Source organism: Eleutherodactylus coqui, chromosome 3 (genome assembly GCF_035609145.1).
Source record: "Eleutherodactylus coqui strain aEleCoq1 chromosome 3, aEleCoq1.hap1, whole genome shotgun sequence".
Lineage (NCBI taxonomy): Eukaryota > Metazoa > Chordata > Amphibia > Anura > Eleutherodactylidae > Eleutherodactylus > Eleutherodactylus coqui.
This window is the reverse complement of record NC_089839.1, coordinates 302018667-302037461: the sequence shown is the minus strand read 5'-3', so window position 1 is coordinate 302037461 and position 18795 is coordinate 302018667. Positions and strand designations below refer to the sequence as shown.

General features: G+C 44.7%; 1 protein-coding gene across 5 annotated transcripts in view; it reads left to right on the top strand.

The window, feature by feature from the left end:
- Positions 1-18795, top strand: part of SLC44A5 (solute carrier family 44 member 5) — a 139934-nt gene that overhangs the window by 39390 nt on the left and 81749 nt on the right. For 4 of the 5 annotated variants that reach the window (XM_066597796.1, XM_066597800.1, XM_066597798.1 and 1 more), the window contains exon 1: positions 8337-8506. The exons of the other annotated variant lie outside the window; for it this stretch is intronic. In XM_066597796.1, the coding sequence (XP_066453893.1) occupies positions 8464-8506 (43 nt within the window). In that variant the 5' untranslated portion in view covers positions 8337-8463. Of the gene's footprint in view, positions 1-8336; positions 8507-18795 lie in introns of those variants that run through there. 5 annotated transcript variants of the gene reach the window in all.

The window sequence follows — 18795 nt, the reverse complement described above, 5'->3', positions numbered from 1 at the left end:
TTATATTCTTGTACATAGGAGGCAGTATTATAGTAGTTATATTCTTGTACATAGGGGGCAGTATTATAGTAGTTATATTCTTGTACATAGGGGGCAGTATTATAGTAGTTATATTCTTGTACATAGGGGGCAGTATTATAGTAGTTATATTCTTGTACATAGGGGGCAGTGTTATAGTAGTTATTATATTGTTCATGACAGGAAGCATTAACAAATGGTACAGAATATACTGTGTAGCAGAATAGAAGTGGCATTACGATGGTTAATATTAATGTTCTATTCCTATAGGGACGCGGAGTCGCCGCTCTCTATAACTTTACCAGTGATACGTTAAGCTGATCAGGTCTGTGGGGAGAGATCAGTCATACATTTTCATATATTTGAATAATTGTACACATCTTTTTTTAAAGGAAAATGAAGTAATGATTTCAGATCTGAGGATGAGGTAAAATCTGATTTAATTTTCACTATCACTCATCTGAAAATTATTCCATTTAATGATGCTTCGCGCTCGGTATGTGGAGCTCGCTGTTTCAGGGGAAATAAGATGAATATATTTAGAAGTGCTAAATTCTAGTAAATTCATATAAAAGGCACATTACTGCTGAAGAGATTGAAACCCAGGTTCATTGTTGTGAATTTTCTGACTTTCCCGGTATCAATTGTTATGGACCCTGAAGCCACACAACTCTGTAGTCTAACCTCCTGGTGAACGGCCCATTGTAGGCCTTAATGACCAAACAATTTATATTCATTTCTTTATAACTTTTTTCTCTTTTCTTATCAATATCGCTGAATGAGGGCTTGACTTTTGCAAGACAAGTCGTCAATTAACTGCCACCATTTTATTATTGTCCAACTTTTATTAACATCTCGGGGGGACGGGGGGGGGGGGAATAAATACAGGGTGCATTATAAATAAATTGATAAATGTATTCTCCGGGTTGATGTGGTTGCGGCGACAGCAAATTTATACATACTAGATTGACCCGATGTCGCTACGCGAACATAAATTGATTCATAAGTTGTGGTTGCGAATGTCTAAAACTGCTCGCAAACTGCACATTGTCCTGATGGATTCGATCTTATGCTTGGCACTAAATATTGCATATGGTTGCTTGCCACATGGACCAGGATTATAACCATCTGAATGGTGCTTTAAGGCCCTTTTATATGTCCTGATTATCGGGCATGAACATTTATTCACCAGATTGCCAGGCCATGCAAAAGGGACAACGATCAGCTGACGAATGATTGAAGGTGCATTTATTGTGTGATGGTTGCTTTTCAGCTGGTCCGCTGTACATCTTCCCGTGTGAATAACAATTGTAGTAATGATTGTTCGTCCCAAAACTAGTGTAAACGAGCACCGGTTGACATTCTTAATTAGTCGTCGCTCACCGCCTGTGTAAAAGAATCCTTATTCTGCAAATGTCGGGAGCTGTGTTCCACCAGGACCATTGAGGCTTCAATGAATGGAACCTATACTTGGGTGACAACCTGTGGGACTTGGTGGGGAAAGTTTAAAAGTGACCCATTGATCTGTTAACCAATCAATCTTTCGCGTTTCATGGGTGGAAGCAGGGTCTAATTGCGGAGACCAACGGGCCATGAGCACCAGGTTCTACGTGCCAGGAAGTACGGCTGTCAAATGCCATTTTGCAGCTCTACCCTTGTACTTTAAGGCATCTCTCCAGACCTAGACCAACAAAGATAACCGATTTGCCTCTCTGACTATCTGATGCAAACTCTGTGCATTAGTATGCATCCATAGTCTAAGAATTGTCACGAATGACGAGGCTTACTGGTCCAACAGTCACCAATCTGCGATGTACAGCACCCAGGGGCAGACTGCAGCGCCACCTTATTTCCAGCTCCCCGGATCCTGAACTTGTACAAGACAGAGCCTGAACCGCACTTTGCATGGCCGAGCGCATCCCAACACACTTCACTGCCACCACAGACCATTTCTAACAGGTAGGTCAGCCACCTCGGTGTCCACCAGCCAACACACAGTTAACAATCTTCAGGGTTATGGATCGCTTAAAGCGTTCAAGGACGGCTAATAAAGTTTAAAGCTTTATTCTAAAAAGGATCAGAAGTGTTCAGGTACAAATATACAAAAGGAGGTATTTACAGAAGGGGAGGAGCTACAAATACACACAAAACAGCACGAAAACAAGAAGGAATCAAACCGAAATCTCCAGCCTATGAAGTTGATTCCCATAATTCTGGGGGAGGAGCATGCAGACCGGGGGGCAGGCTGGCATTTGGAAGCCACTCCTGGGTCGGACAATTTGGGGAGGGGATCTCCCTTTCTTTTAAAACCTCTTTGAGCCACAACTCCACCAACCTCCTTTCTTACATCATCAATGGGCTGGCTGAGTATATGGGCAGATCTTCCAGATGGAAACCCGAATTCATATTTTGGCCATATTCGTTTTTTCCTCCCCCCTTTTAAAAAAATCATAACTCCTTTATTTATCCATCGGCGTCGCTGTATGAGGGCTTGTTTTTTGCGGGATGAGCTGTATTTTTCAATGGTGTCATTTAATGTACCTAATAATGTACTGAAATTCCCCCATCTTTTGGTGCGTCTTGGTTCTACGGCGCACAAACTGCAACAAAACTGATGTCATAACTTTATTCTATGGGTCAGTACGATTACTACGATATCAAACATATAGTTTTTTTTTGTTGTAGTACTTTTGTTTGTCTTTCAAAAATATTTCATATTTTTCACATATTTTCTGCCGCCATCTTCTGCGCACAATACCTTTTTTATTTTCCCGTTGACATAGTTGTGTGAGGGCTCACTTTGTGCGGTACGTCCTGTAGTTTCCGTTGGTATTATTATTTAGAGGGTCACTTTGTATTTGGAGCAGATATCTAGTATAAAAAAGCCTACAGGTCTTTCTCTGTTTGTCTGTCTTTCTCTCTGTTTGTCTCTCACTCTGTCTGTCTGCTTGTCTCTCTCTCTGTCTGCCTCTCTGTCTCGCTCTGTCTTTCTGTCTGTCTCTCTCTCTCTCTCTCTATTGCTTTCTCTTTCTGTCTCTATTGCTTATGCTCTCTATCTCTCTATCTCTTTCTCTGGGTCTCTCTATCGCTCTCTCTCTCTGTCTTTCTATTGCTCTCTCTGTCTATTGCGCTCTCTGTCTGTCTATCACTTTCTTTGTCTTTCTCTCTGTCTCTCTATTGTTATCTCTCTATTTGTCTCTATTGCTCTCTCTCTCTGTGTTTCTCTGTCTCTCTATCGCTATCTCTGTCTCTCTATGGTTCTCTCTGTCTGTCTGTCTGTCTATTGTCTCTCTCTGTTTCTCTATCACTCTCTGTCTGTCTCTCTATTGCTCTCTCTGTCTGTCTGTCTATCACTCTCTCTGTCTGTCTCTCTATTGCTCTCTGCCTGTCTCACTATCTTTCTCTTTCTATCTATCGCTCTCCCTCTGTCTATCACTTTCTCTCTGTTTCTATTTCTCTTTCACCGTCTCTCTATTGCTCTGTCTCTGTCGCTCTCTCTGTCTTTATTGCTCTCTCACTCTGTCTCTCTATTGTTCTCTCTCGCTGTGACTGTCTCTCTATCGTTGTCTTTCTCTCTATTGCTGTTTCTCTATTGCTCTTTCTCTCACTGTCTCTCTATTGCTCTCTCTCTCTATCGCTGCCTCACTCTCTGTCTCTCTATCCCTCCTTCTCTCACTGTCTCTCTATCACTCTCTATCGCTCTCACACTTTGTCTCTCTATCGCTCTCTCTCTCTGTCTCTCTATCGCTTTTGGTTGGGCAGTGTATGGTGCAGCTTTGCAGTGTATACTGTGTTGCTTAGCAACACTTCACTCATTCCATTGCATGCCTGAAGCACCGCAGCGCCACCCATAGACTTAACATTGTAACTTTCAGCCCGCCTGACAGTACCTGAATGTATTACACTCACATGTGATGATATTCCGGCACCGGTGAGCCTGTGTGTCATCTAATGACCCCAACATCATCCACCGAACTTACAGCAAAGGGGGCAAAGTGTGAGGCAAGAAAAAGCATGGAGGCTTATTTATAGTAGATTTGTTGCACAATGAAAGTTTAACTTTTTTAATAAACGTGATTTGTCTTCCCGTCGCCGCCTTCCAGGACCGAGTTCTGTAATATTCTATTTTTCCATACTTGGAACTTTGTGAGAAACAGTTTTTTACTCGACCCTTTTAGTTTTCATTGGTACCATTTTGGGAACTTTGCCTAGTTGTGAAGATTCCGCAGTGTTTACAGTACAATCCAAGTACAATCCATGTGAAGGGCATCCCAGAAATATCCTTCACACCCTGCAGAAAAAAAGTGCAACAAATCTGCAGCGTTTTGAAAACCGCTACTTATTCTACGGCCGGCTTCCCACTGGCATGGGCGATATTGGTCCGCGTTTCACGGCCCGGTACCATCCTCTCAATCACACATCACTGCGGGGCTGAAGGAATCTGGTCAGATGAGATTTTTTTGTTTTGTTACTTTTTATCGGAAAAAGAAACAAACAATCTTTAAATTATCATTTTTTTTTTTTTTTTTAAATGTGGGATTTTTTCTTATTTATGTTTTTTAGGTCCTGCAAAGGGACTTGACCGTGCAAATAATTGATCTGCTTTATAATACACTGCAGTATTTATGTAGTTCATTTTACAACATACACACCACCTACTAGGACCTGCCTTGGGTGTACAACGAGTACATAAATGGCAGACCTAGGAGCCTTCGTTAGGCTGCAGCTGCCATGGTGACACATTAGCACTCCACAGACATATGTGGGCGCCGCTGTGCTTAAAAAGAGAGCCCCATTGCTTCGATACCTCTGTGGCTCCATTCAGATCTTGGTTTTTGCTCCATCCAGGGGCATGTTAGTGGGTCTGAAATCCCCAAAACAGCACCACTGGATGCCTCTTTCCCGGCATTTTCTGCCCAAAATCAACCTTATCAGTAGAATGGTTTGTATCTTATTAACATGTCACATATTCTAAGCCATGCTACATAAGATGCAGACTCTTAGAGGTGTCGGCCATAGTTTGTGATGGGAACTTCATGCTTTTGGATATACGAGTTATGCTGCTGCACAGAAACCGTCCATCATGAAGTGCAATGCATCGGCCGGTCTACCATGGTGCAAGGAGCTTCAACATTGGGTTATTGAATTGAGCAATGGAGGGACGAATCACACTACTCCATCTTCACATTAGATGGCGGTACCTGAGTGAGGAGGATCCTGGGGAACGCCCCCTGCCTGAGTGTGTTGTGCCAACAGTGACGTATGGTGGAGGTCCCGTTATGGTTCTGAGATGTTTTGCATGGCATGGTCTCTGTCTAATGGTTGTAGTGACAAGACCCATGAACACGAAGGTGAACCCTGACATTCTAGACAATAATGTGCTGCTGACAATGTGACAATACTCTGGGAATGGTCGGCCATATTTCCAACAAGACAATGCACCTTATCACAAATCCAACGCTGTGTTACGTTGGTTTGAGGATTTGGATGTTCTATGATTGGACTGGCTGCATAGAGTCCCGACCTGAACCTACTGAACATCTTTGGGACAAACTGGAACGTCGGGTCAGGAAATAGGAATATCATTCATCTTCTTTGAGAAAACTCACCAGGCATTTATTTACAGGATGATTGGAGGGAAATACCAGCTGAAGTGTATCAGATGTTAGTAGAAGCTATACCACAGAGAGTACTGATGTCATCAGTGGGGCTCCTTTGGCCCTAAGTATTAACATATGGAAATAATGACTACTAGAGATTCTTGTCCAGGTGTCTAATTACTTTTGTAGGATAGTGTGTAATGGCCAAGATAAGTTCTGCCCAGTGGTGCCGTTTTGGGGATTTTAAACTAACACCTTGATGGGACCCCTGTGACAGCTGTGGCAGAAGTCCAGGATGCTATCCCATTGCTTTCAATGGGGTTCGGCGCTGCTACAGAAAGCTTGAAATATAAGCCCTTCCCTGAAAATCATCCCAAGCTGGATAAAAAAAATAGTTTACTCACCTCTCCGCCGCTCAGACGCATCTTCCGACTGGCTCCCCTGCACTGCTGTCCAGCACTTTCAGCAGGCGGGGATTTAAAAATCCCTGCCTCCTGAAACGGCTGTGCTGATTGGCTGAGCGCTCAGCCAATTACAGGCAGTGCTTAGCTATTCATCAATGAGCGCTTAGTTAATCAGCACAGCCCTTTCAGGAGGCGGGGATTTTTAAATCCCCGCCTGCTGAAAGTGCTGGACAGCAGTACAGGGGAACCAGCCGGAGGACGCGCCTGGAGAGCGGTGGAGAGGTGAGTAAAGTTTCTTTTTTTAGTTTTTTTAACCAGCTTGGGATGATTTTCAGGGAAGGGCTTATATTTCAAGCCCTTCCCCGAAAATCATGCTGCGGGGGTTGCCACAAAACCACTGCTTTCAATGGGGCCGGCCGCAGCGCCAACCCCATTGAAAGCAATGGGATAGCATCCTGGACTTCTGCCACAGCTGTGACAGAGGATTCCTTCATCCCTGCAGTCCCAGCGGGGATGAAGAAAACTCCTGCCACAGCTGTGGCAGAAGTCCGCTGCTGCCGCTGGCCCCTTTGAAAACACTGGCGATATTGCAGTGGTTTTTTTTTGCAATGCAAGTGTTTTCACTCGCTCTTGCAGCGCAAGAAATAAAAACGCCAGTGGGTGCGAGCGGTTCGGTGGTGGCTCTGAGTTGGTCCCCCATCGATCTGATAAAGCAGGACGTTAATTTGTAGTCTTGGAGAATCCCTGTGGGTCTGTTAACCCAATATGTGTTAGTTGGTTGACCACACGAACGATACTGTATATAATGTAAGTGAGATGATGACGCATGAGGAGCGTGAGTGGTAAGAAAACAAGCACAGACTGCAGAACTTATCTGCTGCATGATAACAAGCCCTGCTAGTCAGCGACTGCCGAGCTCCTGGGATTAGGGGATAAACACACAGATGGTTCTATCTGCTAGTATATACTTCCTACTATTTGGTGGGATATAGGTCAGTGTGTTTTGTGTTACCTCAAGGATAATCCTGCAGACTGGTCGCTGAGCGCCGCTGTGAAGCATCTGGGAGGGCAGCTGTCTTAATTATGCTATTCTATTACTTTTTAGTAATACCACGTTTCTCCAGGAACAACTGATGTCAATTGGCGCATGACACCTGGTAAAATGCTGCTGGGTCCTTCCTTGAAGACCCCACCAATAAAATGTCAGTTATACAGTGTAATGCTGATGGATAGATTCAAGTTGTCTTGGGAATATTACATATATTCTCATACTTTACATTACTGTATTATACTCCAGAGCTGCACTCACTATTCTGCTGGTGGAGTCACTGTGTACATACATTACTTATCCTGTACTGATCCTGAGTTACATCTAGTATTATACTCCAGAGCTGCACTCGCTATTCTGCTGGTGGAGTCACTGTGTACATACATTACTTATCCTGTACTGATCCTGAGTTACATCCTGTATTATACTCCAGAGCTGCACTCACTATTCTGCTGGTGGAGTCACTATGTACATACATTATTTATCCTGTACTGATCCTGAGTTACATCCTGTTTTATACTCCAGAGCTGCACTCACTATTCTGAGGAATTCAGAGCTGAATTCCCAATTTATTCAGTGTCTGCACGGAGCTTGGTTTGATGATTTGTATTATGGGTATGGTCAGTTTTACAAAAAAATGAAGCCCTGGGTAACATGAGAAGTAGAAGCCCTCATAATTAATAGTGAAAAGGTTCTTTGTAAATACCCTGGTGGTCTAAAGAAGTGAAGGGGTTAATTTCATGTTGGTGTAAGACATTGAAGGGGTAAATTGGTACATTCAGGTTGCTCCGTCCTATGCTCTGTGGTGATAACGAAGGATAGGTGCCTCGGCATGCTTGCTGACGGTTTCCATCACTAAACAATTGTGAATACTGCTCTGGACTCTATAACTTGTATAAATACATTGTAGATTAGGGCCCTTTTCTACGGGCCGTTGAATCCGCATCCAGCTGGAATCTGAATGATTATCGTTCAGTGTAAATTCCCCCGACTAAACGGCAAGCGAGAATCCGTTCTGCACGCAGAAACTGATCGTCGGATCGGCCCGTGTAAACAGGTAGATGTTCAGCTATAAACGACTGCCTGTTTACTGTGAACGGAGCGGCGCAGGTGGCGGGACGGGATGATCTACAGCGCTCAGCGGTGACATACATTCCCAGGTTAGGTGCAGCTGATATCAGGCCGGCCGCATACGTGAGCGGTGAGTGGAAGGTGTGATCAGCCTGTGGGCCGGCCGGCCGGCCTGCTTCCCACAGTCCATGCCTCTTCCTACAGCAGACCGAGCCTCCCAACAGGTTTATTTTTAACCTCGTCAAAGAGTGTTTTGTGCGCCGCTGGTGTGCTGGAAACGCTGCGCATAAATAGTCTGGAGCCCAGCAGACGCAGCAGGAACATGGCCAATGACAGCGGCGAGGAGAACTACTACGGGAAACACGGTAAAACATCCCCTCTGATAGATCTGTCAGCTCACGGGAAAAGTTCAGCCTGTAAATCTCCGTCTCACCTGTATACAGCAGAGAGATGACTAACAGAGGAGCTATTCACCAAGAATGCTCCGCTCTACTGACACCACCGACGGGCTGTATTAACCCTTTCACGGACGAGACCTAGTTAGCAAAGAAGGACGGAATGATTTTTAGGGGATTTTCACCTTTTTTTTTTTTTTTTTTCAGAATCCGTAACTTTTTTATATTTTTCCGTTGACCTCGCTGCAGGAGGGTTTGTTTGTCGTGTGGCCGGCTGCAGTTTATATTGGTTATTTTAGGATACAAATTATATATTTTACGACTCGTATTAATATTTTTGGAGGGTGAAGTGAAAGAACACCTCAGTTCTGTGTTTTTTGCACGCCGTCCGCCGTGGGGTATAAATGACGTGATCATTTTCGCTCAGCGGTTTGGTAGGATTATAATGATAGCAAAATTATACTTTTTTTGGGGGGGGGGGGGGGGAGCACAATAAAAACCCTGTTTTAAAAAGTAACGTATTTTGGCTTCGCTATATTCCAAGACCCGGAACTTTTCGTTTATGTTTCCATGGACAGAGCTGTGTGGCCGTTTATTTTTTTTGCGTAACTTGCTGTGTTTTTTATTTGTAACATTTTGGGGCACAAATGCTTTTTTGATCACTTTAAGGGCTTATTCACAGAGTCGTAGGCGCAACAACACTCGCCGGAACGGAGAGTAGCTGCATCTGAATGAGGGGAATCCCTTTGCCGGCAATTCAAACTCCGCGCCAGAGTATAACGGGATAAAACGAAACCACTGATCTCAACGGGACTTCAGTGGTTTCATTTTCACCACCTCTTTTCTCACCCGTGAAGAGATAGTACCTGCCCTGTAGTTAAACCACGTGCGATGGAGATCGGGCAGCCCCTGACTTGTTGGCAATGGGGAAGGGATTCCCCTCATTCAGGTGCAGCTGCGTGCTGCCGAAACCCCATTAATTTGCATTGGGGTATCCAGATGCAGCGTCCGAGGAGCGGGCCCACAGCCGAGGAGATAGCGGGGTAGATTGTGGCCTTGTCACGGGACTCTACCATCTCCTCCCCTGGGGTAGCACAGGACTCATCCAAGTTACCACTCCATCCAAGTTACCGCTAGGGGAGTTTCACGGGGTACCCAAGGGATGGTTTGCCTTAACGTCCTTTTGTCACTCGTGACGCCACCATTCCGTCCTCTGCGGTGAATCCAAATGTTTAAATAAAGAGTCCACACACATGGATAACTTCCCAAAGCAGAACCAGGATCAGTCCGTTAAGCTCGTTTACTTGCAGAACTATTTACAGTTCAAATTTACACAAGCCAGCAGAAAAAGTGGTGCAGGCCACAAAAGTGGTGTGACAGGGAGGATTCACAGGATAACAGACGAGTCCACAGTCCTAGTTATCTGTGGGGTTCTGTTCCCGGCTACTTTCCTTCTCTCTCTCTCTCTCTTCAGCTCTCTACCAGTCAGCAGTCACGTTTAAAGAAGGGCACTCAGCACTGCATTGCGGTTCCTTTTGTAGTGGCCCGAAGCACATATATCTGACCCCTCCATAATAGTCATAGATGACATGTCTTCAGTGTAGATGCTCTGTGCAAACTGTCTGGTCACTAGTTATGTGAATTGCACAGCTGCAGCATGTAAGAGATTAATGTCTTTGAATGTCTGGGATATGTCTGGAAATTGTAACGAGTTATGTTGTCACGTGAGTATGCAAGATATATATGTGAATGACAGGTAAGAAAGAGGCTCCATTTTGCTTCAACGGTCGAGTGCGGAGGGAGAGTGCTAGCCATATGGGGGTACCTTCAACCCACATGTGGTGAAGAATGGAAGACGAAGAGAGGTACCCTGATGCCCTAGTTCCAGGACCCCTATCCTTGGAGAGAGAGAAAGAGCAGTGTTCAGAAAGCCGTCCAAAATTGAATGTCAGTGGAGTGATTCATCCTCCTCCGGTGTGTGTATCCAGGAGCGGAGTCATACAGATAACTTGGACTGTAGGCCTGGTGTCATCCTGTGTTGTTCCTCCCTGACCTCGATAATTTGTCCTTCCTGCACTGGTGTGAGCATTTGTTTATCCTGCAAGTAAAGTCCAGTCACTGACCATTTCCAATGACTGAAGTTGTCAAGTTACTCCTGTGTGGACTCTCTTACTTTTCCCGTCGGACATCCTATGGAGTAAGGAACGGTGACTTCACTTGTGACATATTTCTTCAAGTCCACTACACCACCTATTCAGGTAACCGCTGCCTCAGCGTTGCCTGGAAGAGGCTTGGCGGCGCCTTGGCCAAGGCTGCATGCGTCCCTCAGGGGAGAGGAGTTGGTAGTGCCACTGTGACATCCCTAACAACTACCCCCGCCATCTCCTCAGTGGTGTGCCTTATGTCTTGGTTGTTGCACTTTCCCTCTCTTAGTCCTCCAGGTTAACAGCAGCAAGACCTGAGTGAGTAGGGCCCAGGGCACACATCAGGCCATCGCTCAGCCTCTTCCATCGTGTGAAGCCCTATCCAGAGGATAGCTTATCAATAACAATTGTCTGGAAAACCTCTTTAACCCACATTGAGAGCCACTCGCTGTTAGGGACTCGGCACCTCCATGTATTACATGGACAGGCCATTCATTTTAATGAAAATTGTGTAATACTTTATTTCCCCTGTGGAGGTGCTGCAGGGAAAGCTAGCACTTGCTGCCAGGTTTCCCGACAGCTTAGTTTTGCTGATTGTTGAGGGTCCCAGCAGCTGTGCATTACTCTAACAAAACGTTTAGATTGTCCCATCCAAAGAGCCCCTTTAAGGATCTGTTTACACAAAGTCATTACCATTCAGATCTGAACAATTAAGAACATTCGTTAGCGATAATTACTCAGTGTAAATGAAATGAAAACAATAAACTATAGAAACGTTGTTCCTCAAATTGATTGTTCCTGAGATTAGCACAATCCCTCATTCACACGCTGACATTCATTGTTTTGCTTGTTAGTTATTAGTCGTCTTAACGAACATCGCTGTTCTGCAGATGCTTCATGTAAACAGACCTTAAAGGGAATGTACTTTTTTTTTTTTACTAATTAAAACCAGAAGTTTGGAACACTTTATCGCTTTTTATTATCTGATTGTAGATTTTTTAAAATTAAATTTTCTGAATGTGACTGAGGGGACGGCCATCTTGCCTGAACTGTTGTTAAAGGGGATAACTTTATGATTGGTGGGATATGAACCACTGGGACCCCCACTGATCAGAAGAGCAAGTGTTCCAAAGGTCCCCACCTATTTATTTAAATGGGAGCATTTGACGAGCATTTTTACTCAGCAAATGTGGATGCTCAGAATAGGGGTGGTGAGCGTGCATGTGGGGAAATTCGTGCCTCCTATTCTCAGGAACAGTGGGGGTCCCAGTGCTCGGAATCCTATCAGTCATAAAGTTGTCCTGTTGTGGCAGTTCTGGGATTTGTTCCTTTCTAGTAATGTGGTAAGTCTTGTATTTGGTTCTCTTCATCTTCTGATCTGGTGGGAGCGGTTTTAAGTGAAACTTGCTTAGTCTCTCCTGGGAGTAATTTGGGAGGACTATTTAGCCTGGCCTTGTACTTAGCTCTTTGCTGTTTACTTCAGTCTCCCTCTGACTGTGGTTGAAGTCAGTTTGGTTCTGGATCTCCTGTTTTCCTAATTCTTCACAAAGCTAGGTACTGAGGTTACTTTTGTTGATATCTTGTTCTCTGTGGTTTTCTCTTCTCCCCCGTAGGGTCTGCTAGTGGCCTAGTTACGTGTTGTTAGGTTTGCCCTTGTTAGGGCGGGTTATCTTCTTATAGGCAGGTTCCTATCCTGGGTAAAGGGTTTATAGGGACATTGTTTCCCTGGTTTATGGTTTTCTTTATTGTTCACCACTATTTTGTGTGCACTTATGGTCTGTTTGTTCACAGAGTCTTTCAGGTTTTTGGTTCCAGCGCGTCCTGATTGGATGTGACATGTCCACAGGATGGGGAATAACTTTGTAACTTGGCACAACACCTTCAACTGCAGTTCGGGCAAGATGGTCACCCCCATAATTATATACAGAAAACTGAATTTAGGAAAAATCTACGAACAGATAATAAAAACAGATAAAAATGGAAAATGTTCCACTATTTGGTTTTAACGAGTGGATAGAAAACGTTGTAATTTGGCACAATCCCTTTAACCCCTTCCCGGTGTGTGCTGTACATGTAAGGTACACACTGTGTGTGTGTGTATAGCGAGCCTGGTACCCAAACGCACTACATACACAGAGGGTGTCCACCATGTTTGACAGCAGACACCCGCTGGCAACAGCCACAATCAGCATTCACACTGCTCGTGGCTGTGAACACTTTAAGTGCTGCTTTCAAATCATACAGGTGCATTTAAATGCCCCGATCAGCATTCAGGGGTCCTGAACGGTCCTCTGCAGTGCGATCAGGGTTGCCATTCAATTATCATGGTAGCCTAAGGCCTTGTGAAGACCCGCACGGCTGTCATGAATGATTGCCTATTGAGGCGTGCCTTAATTGACTGCCTGTCAGTACGCAGTATGATGCAATACTATGGTATTGCATTATACTGTATGAGCAATCAAGTGAACGCAAATTCAAGTCCTCTACGGGGACTAAAAAAAAGAGTGTAAAAATGGTTTATTAAGTATTAGAAGAAAATAAAAGGCAGTAAAAGTAAAAAAATATATATATCTCTTCCCAATCATCTCGTCACCCAGGACTGCGTTGGTAACAAGAGGGCATTCACTACGTCTAGAAGAAAGCAGGTTTCAACACCAACACAGAAGGGGGTTCTTTACTGTAAGAGCAGTGAGACTGTGGAACTCTCTGCCTGAGGAGGTAGTGATGGCAAAATCCATAGAGGAGTTTAAAAGGGGACTAGATGTCTTTCTCGAGCTATATCATATTACAGGATATAGACAATATGTGACCAGCGGGTTGTTGTTCCAGGTCTTATATTCAGGTAGGAACTAACAAGGTTGATCCAGGGATTATTCTGATTGCCATTATGGAGTCGAGAAGGAATTTTCCCCCAATGGGCTATTTGGCCTCTTGGGGTTTTTGCCTTCCCCTGGATCAACTAGGGGTTGAAACAGGCTGAACTACATGGACATTGTCTTCATTCAGCCTAACATACTATGTTACTATGTATATCACAAAATAAAAAAAATTGGTATCACTGCATCCACAAAAGTCCAGATTATTAAAATATCCCATTATTAATCCCGCACAGTGAACACCATCAGAATAAAAATATACGCAATGCCAGAACTGTGCTTTTTTTATTGACCGTAGTCAAGAAAAAATTGAATAAAAAGTGATGCAAAAGTCATATGGTATTAATAAAAACTACTGGTCACCACGCAAAAAAAACAACAAAAAACAAGCCCTCATTCCACCCGATCGAAGCAAAAATTAAAAATGTTAAGGGCGTCAAAAGACAGCGGCAGCAAATTTTTTTTTAAAGTTAATGTATTTTTCGCTCTATAAGACCCATCTAGGTTTTAGAAGATGAAAAGTATTTTGAACTCCCCCAGGGACTTTAAGTGACAGTGCGGGGGATAGTACAGGGCGACGGCCACTAGCGGAGCTCTGTAACAGTGGCACTCTCTGTAATAGCGACGCTCGTGGTATGGTAGGAGGAAGGGAGTCAGCTGATTGGTGGGGGGGGGGGGGAGGCGCAGCAGTTCCCGCCGGTGCTCACCACCAATCAGCAGTACTTACGGGAGGCAGTGAAGAGAAGAAAGAGAACTGCTCTCTTCCGCTGCCATGGAGGGGACCGGCTGGCAGCTGTGTGATAAGGACACAGCTGCTGTCTAGGTCCGAATTTCGGCACGTTTGCTTTATAAGGCACCCTGATTTTTTCGCCCCACTTGGGGGGGGGGGGGGGGGGAGTGCAAAAAATAAAAAGTTATGAGGTTTTTAATATATGGAGGGAGAAAAAGAAAATGAGACAACGGAAAAGAGCCGCAACAGGAAGGAGTTAACAGTATTTAGATATGCTTTACAGCAGCCTCATAGCCTTAGGCACAATGGCTAGGGAGGGACCCATCGACTTCTATGGGAGAGTGTTGTGGGCATGCTCTGTTATCTGTGCAGGGAAGGGGAGGAGGGGAGCTGTGACATCACCTGTTGTGAATTCTGGATCGTATATTATCCATATATACCGTAGATATTATCATTCAGTGTAATCCTGCCTGTGATAATAATTAGATGACCACTAAGAATTTGCCTCTACGAGAGCAGAAGTGTCATTCATGATATAAAAACGAATGAAATCACCAAAAACTGTTAAGAAAAATGTGAAAATCTGATTTATACAAAAGGTAATTTTTTTTATCATTGCATCTTTTTTCGGCCATTGGGCGCTGCTGCCCGTTGTATGACACACGGCGCCACATTCACTTTGATTTTCTGTTTCCATGACGAAACGGAAAGTTTAATGGAGGTGCGAGCAGAGCCTGAGGGCCCCTTCACACGGGCACATTTTCTGCCCATGTGTTGCCAGAAGACAGGGAAAAAAGGGACATCAGTTGGGGCTTCTTGAGTATTCTTTTGTTTGCATGTGTAAAAAAACAGATGGCACACGGATGTTAGGAAAAGGGCGTAGGCAGCAAACATGTATGCAACATGCACTTATGCCGAAAGTGACACGGGTCTGTTTTTCACAGACTGAGGGCTTACTCACATGTCCGTATATCGGCCGGGTTATAACGCCCGGACGATATACGGTGCCCCTTTCTGCAGGGGGAGGAGGCGGGCCGGGAGCAGTGCACTGAGCTCCGCCCACTCTCTGCCCCTCGCCACTGTTTGCAATCGGAGGGGCGGGACGGGTCAGAGAGGGACAGCGTATATCGGCTGGGCGTGAAAACCCGGCCGATATACAGTCGTCTGAATAAGCCCTTAAATTGCGTGCGCCTGTGTGAGCGAGCCGACGGAAACACATATTTCCTTTATCCACTGCCGATTTAGAAATGCCCCCTGCAGGCTTCCAGCGCGACTGATAAGGGATCTCTAATACAACAATGAGGTGCAAAGTCCTGCGGTTAATTAGTTAGACATTTCAAACCTGTGCATTACCCAGCAGATAGAGAATATACCTGCCACATATATATATTGAACGTGGCCCTTATGGATAAGCTAGATCTCCAGTTATTGGCACAGGACGACATATGGTACTAAATTGTAAAAACACCTGTTTTACCTGATTGCTATACCTTTCCACCCTCAGGCTGCCATAGGTCAGGCTGCAACACGTAGCAGGAGATAGCAAACACATTTCTAAGAAACCTGGGGGACTCCGTGACCAAGTGATACCTCCATAGCTGCTATTAAAGGGCCACTCCGGCAATTTTTTTTTAATTCATTCATTTTGTAGCTAACCACCAGTATATATAAGTGGGCTAGTGTTACCTTGGGTAGTTATTTCTTTTTAGCTGAGACTCCCGGCCTCTTCCTCCTCTGATGGTCATGTCATCTCAGATCTACTTGGGGTTATGTGTTCATCTGCTAGTCAGCTTCTCAGTCTGTGTGATGCTGTTACATGGATCTACCACAGAAACTGCCTAAAGGGGGACACAGACACTTCTATTACACTTACTGGTAATGATCACACAGCTCTTGTCTCACCGGTATAATAGAGGAGATCACAGCTCATCCGCCTGCCTGTATACTTATGGTCTGCAGCTTATTTAGTTGAATATAGAAGATAATAATAATTAAACCATTCCCCCAGCAGACAGAATAGTATAGCCTCAGCTATTGCTGTACTGATGTATCATGGGATTGATGTGAAACTGAAGGTTAAAAATCTCAGCATCAATATGGTGCCTGATAAGCATTAGACAGGGGTGTGCACTGCAGGGAAGTGACTGCAATACACAGAGGGGACCTCCAGAGTGTGAGAGACAATCAGGTGAGGGAGCAGGGATGGAAAAATGTGTTTTAGCTGACCCTTTTTTTAAACGCGTTTACCAAAACTGACTTTTATCACCTATCCATAGTATAGGTCCTACTCTTCACTGCAGGGGATGTAACAAGCTCAGAGTGAGGAGGAGATTGAATGCATGTGCCAATGCAACTGCCAGAAATTGCCGAGAGTTTGTATTCGGCTATTTCCGTCAGTCCCATTAAACTGAATGGAGATGAGCCGCACATGCGCAACCGCCCCTTCATTCAATTCCCATGGCACTGCAAGTGGTGCAGCGAACCAGCAGAGGACACAGTTCTTGGGATCGGTGAGTCTCAGCAATGTACTCTACTGGCTGGGACCTAATCTCCCACACTTCCCATGCTGCTTTGTGTAGCCCTGCTCCAGTCAGATGCAAGCACCAACTGAATACCTGCCCCTCTGCCCCGCACAATTTGCATTTATTTTACATCCATTTTTGACGCGCATTACTCACCACTCTGCACTCTTAGTTTTTTTCATATCACTATAGTAACATGTTAAAAACGCATCACACTCCCATGCAAATCACAAGGCATACGATTTGTGATCCACTTTCTTGCATTCTCGATTTCTCAAACCATCAGTCCCTGAGAAAAATCGCTTCTGTGAATTAACCCATTCGAATGGGTACTTTTCTTGTGTCAGTTCTGTCCATCTGACAAAATTTCACAAAACTCGCATAGTACAATCACCTAAGCGAATACAACCATACTAGAGAAGCAAAATGTCTAATGACAGGCAGTGGATTGCAAAGATGCAGGAAGGGAGACCCCTAGTGGTGGTCACTTCAAACTCGATTTTCAGTGGTAAAACCCAAAATATTTTAATGCAAGTATATTATAAGACTGATGATACAGACATACTCTGTTAGATGAGCAGAAGTTGTGTCCAATTAAAGCACAAATATGTGATATTAATGTGCAATCAGTGATGGTCACACCACTGAGACCTTTAATAAAGGACCTTTACCAGACACAGCGCCACTCAAATCTGTGGACGGAGTCTGGTATTGCAGGTATTGCAGCCCAGTGCTTTTGGACATATGATGCAGCTCTATGCCAGGTATAGTATACACCCCTCTTTTAGAGTTCTTAGCCCCGACTAGTTGAACCCCAGTGTCCATGTTTCATGTGTGCTCATATGCTAATGAGTGCCATGTGTCCTAAGTGTGAGTCTACACGTTGTACCCCACAATATCACAATACGATCGCACTGAGAGAAGACCATAATGCTATTTAACAACTTTACATTCTATTCATGCGCCATAGTTTGCTGTATAGAGATATCCAATCTGGTGAATATATGGTAGATGTTAAAGCTTAAGGCCGGGCTGATTGTCTTGTACATGGAAGAAGGTGCACATATGAAATATATCACTTTCTTTGCAAATGTATATTTATAGAATGGCACTCAACACGGGAGGTAAGAATTTCGTGACAACACCTACCCTTGTGATAACAGATTCAATGCAATGTTCCTAAACCGGCTGAAGTGCGAATATAGGTTGTGATTGATACAACAATAGTGGAGATCACATCTGAGCTGCCCATAGGGAACAATATTAATCCTATTGATGGCCTGTTTTACTCACGGCATCGGTTTCCAAGGGGGACCCAAAGACTTGACTTCCAGGAGCAACCCAAGAGTATAATCCTATATATAAACTTGGTTCACTGGACCACTAGAGATTTTATCATGACCCCTTCACTGCCAAGGCCACCAAGCCCCAAAGGAGTTACCGTGTTGTTGCAAAACACAACATACGGTTCCATCTCAGCAGATATGTAAATTATGAGAGTTGTGGTGATTAGATGAACAGTCTTGTCACCTGAGGCCTTAAAAGTGGTTCCCCCCCATGGCCTATAAAAGGCTCTCAAAGGCTCCTTGTGTGTAGTGACCACTTCCTCCGCTTGTGTAGAGCTTGTTGACCACTAGACGCCTCTACGACGCAGAGAGGTGATTTCACCCCGTTACCAGAGTCTGAGAGGGGCGCTTTATTGGGATATGAGAAGCTTGATGGTTGTATCCATGAATTGTCCCCCAACAGGCTGTTCTGACTAGACTGTTAGGAGGTGTTGGGACCAGTGGATGTGTGAGGGCACACAAGGTGACTGGACTCAGGACCCCCGACAGACCACCAGTAGAGAGGAGCGTCTGACCAGACTGTTAGGAGGTGTTGGGGCCAGTGGATGGGGGCACACAAGGTGACCGGGCTCAGGACCCCCAAGAGACCACCAGTAGAGAGGAGCGTCTGACCAGACTGTTAGGAGGTGTTGGGACCAGTG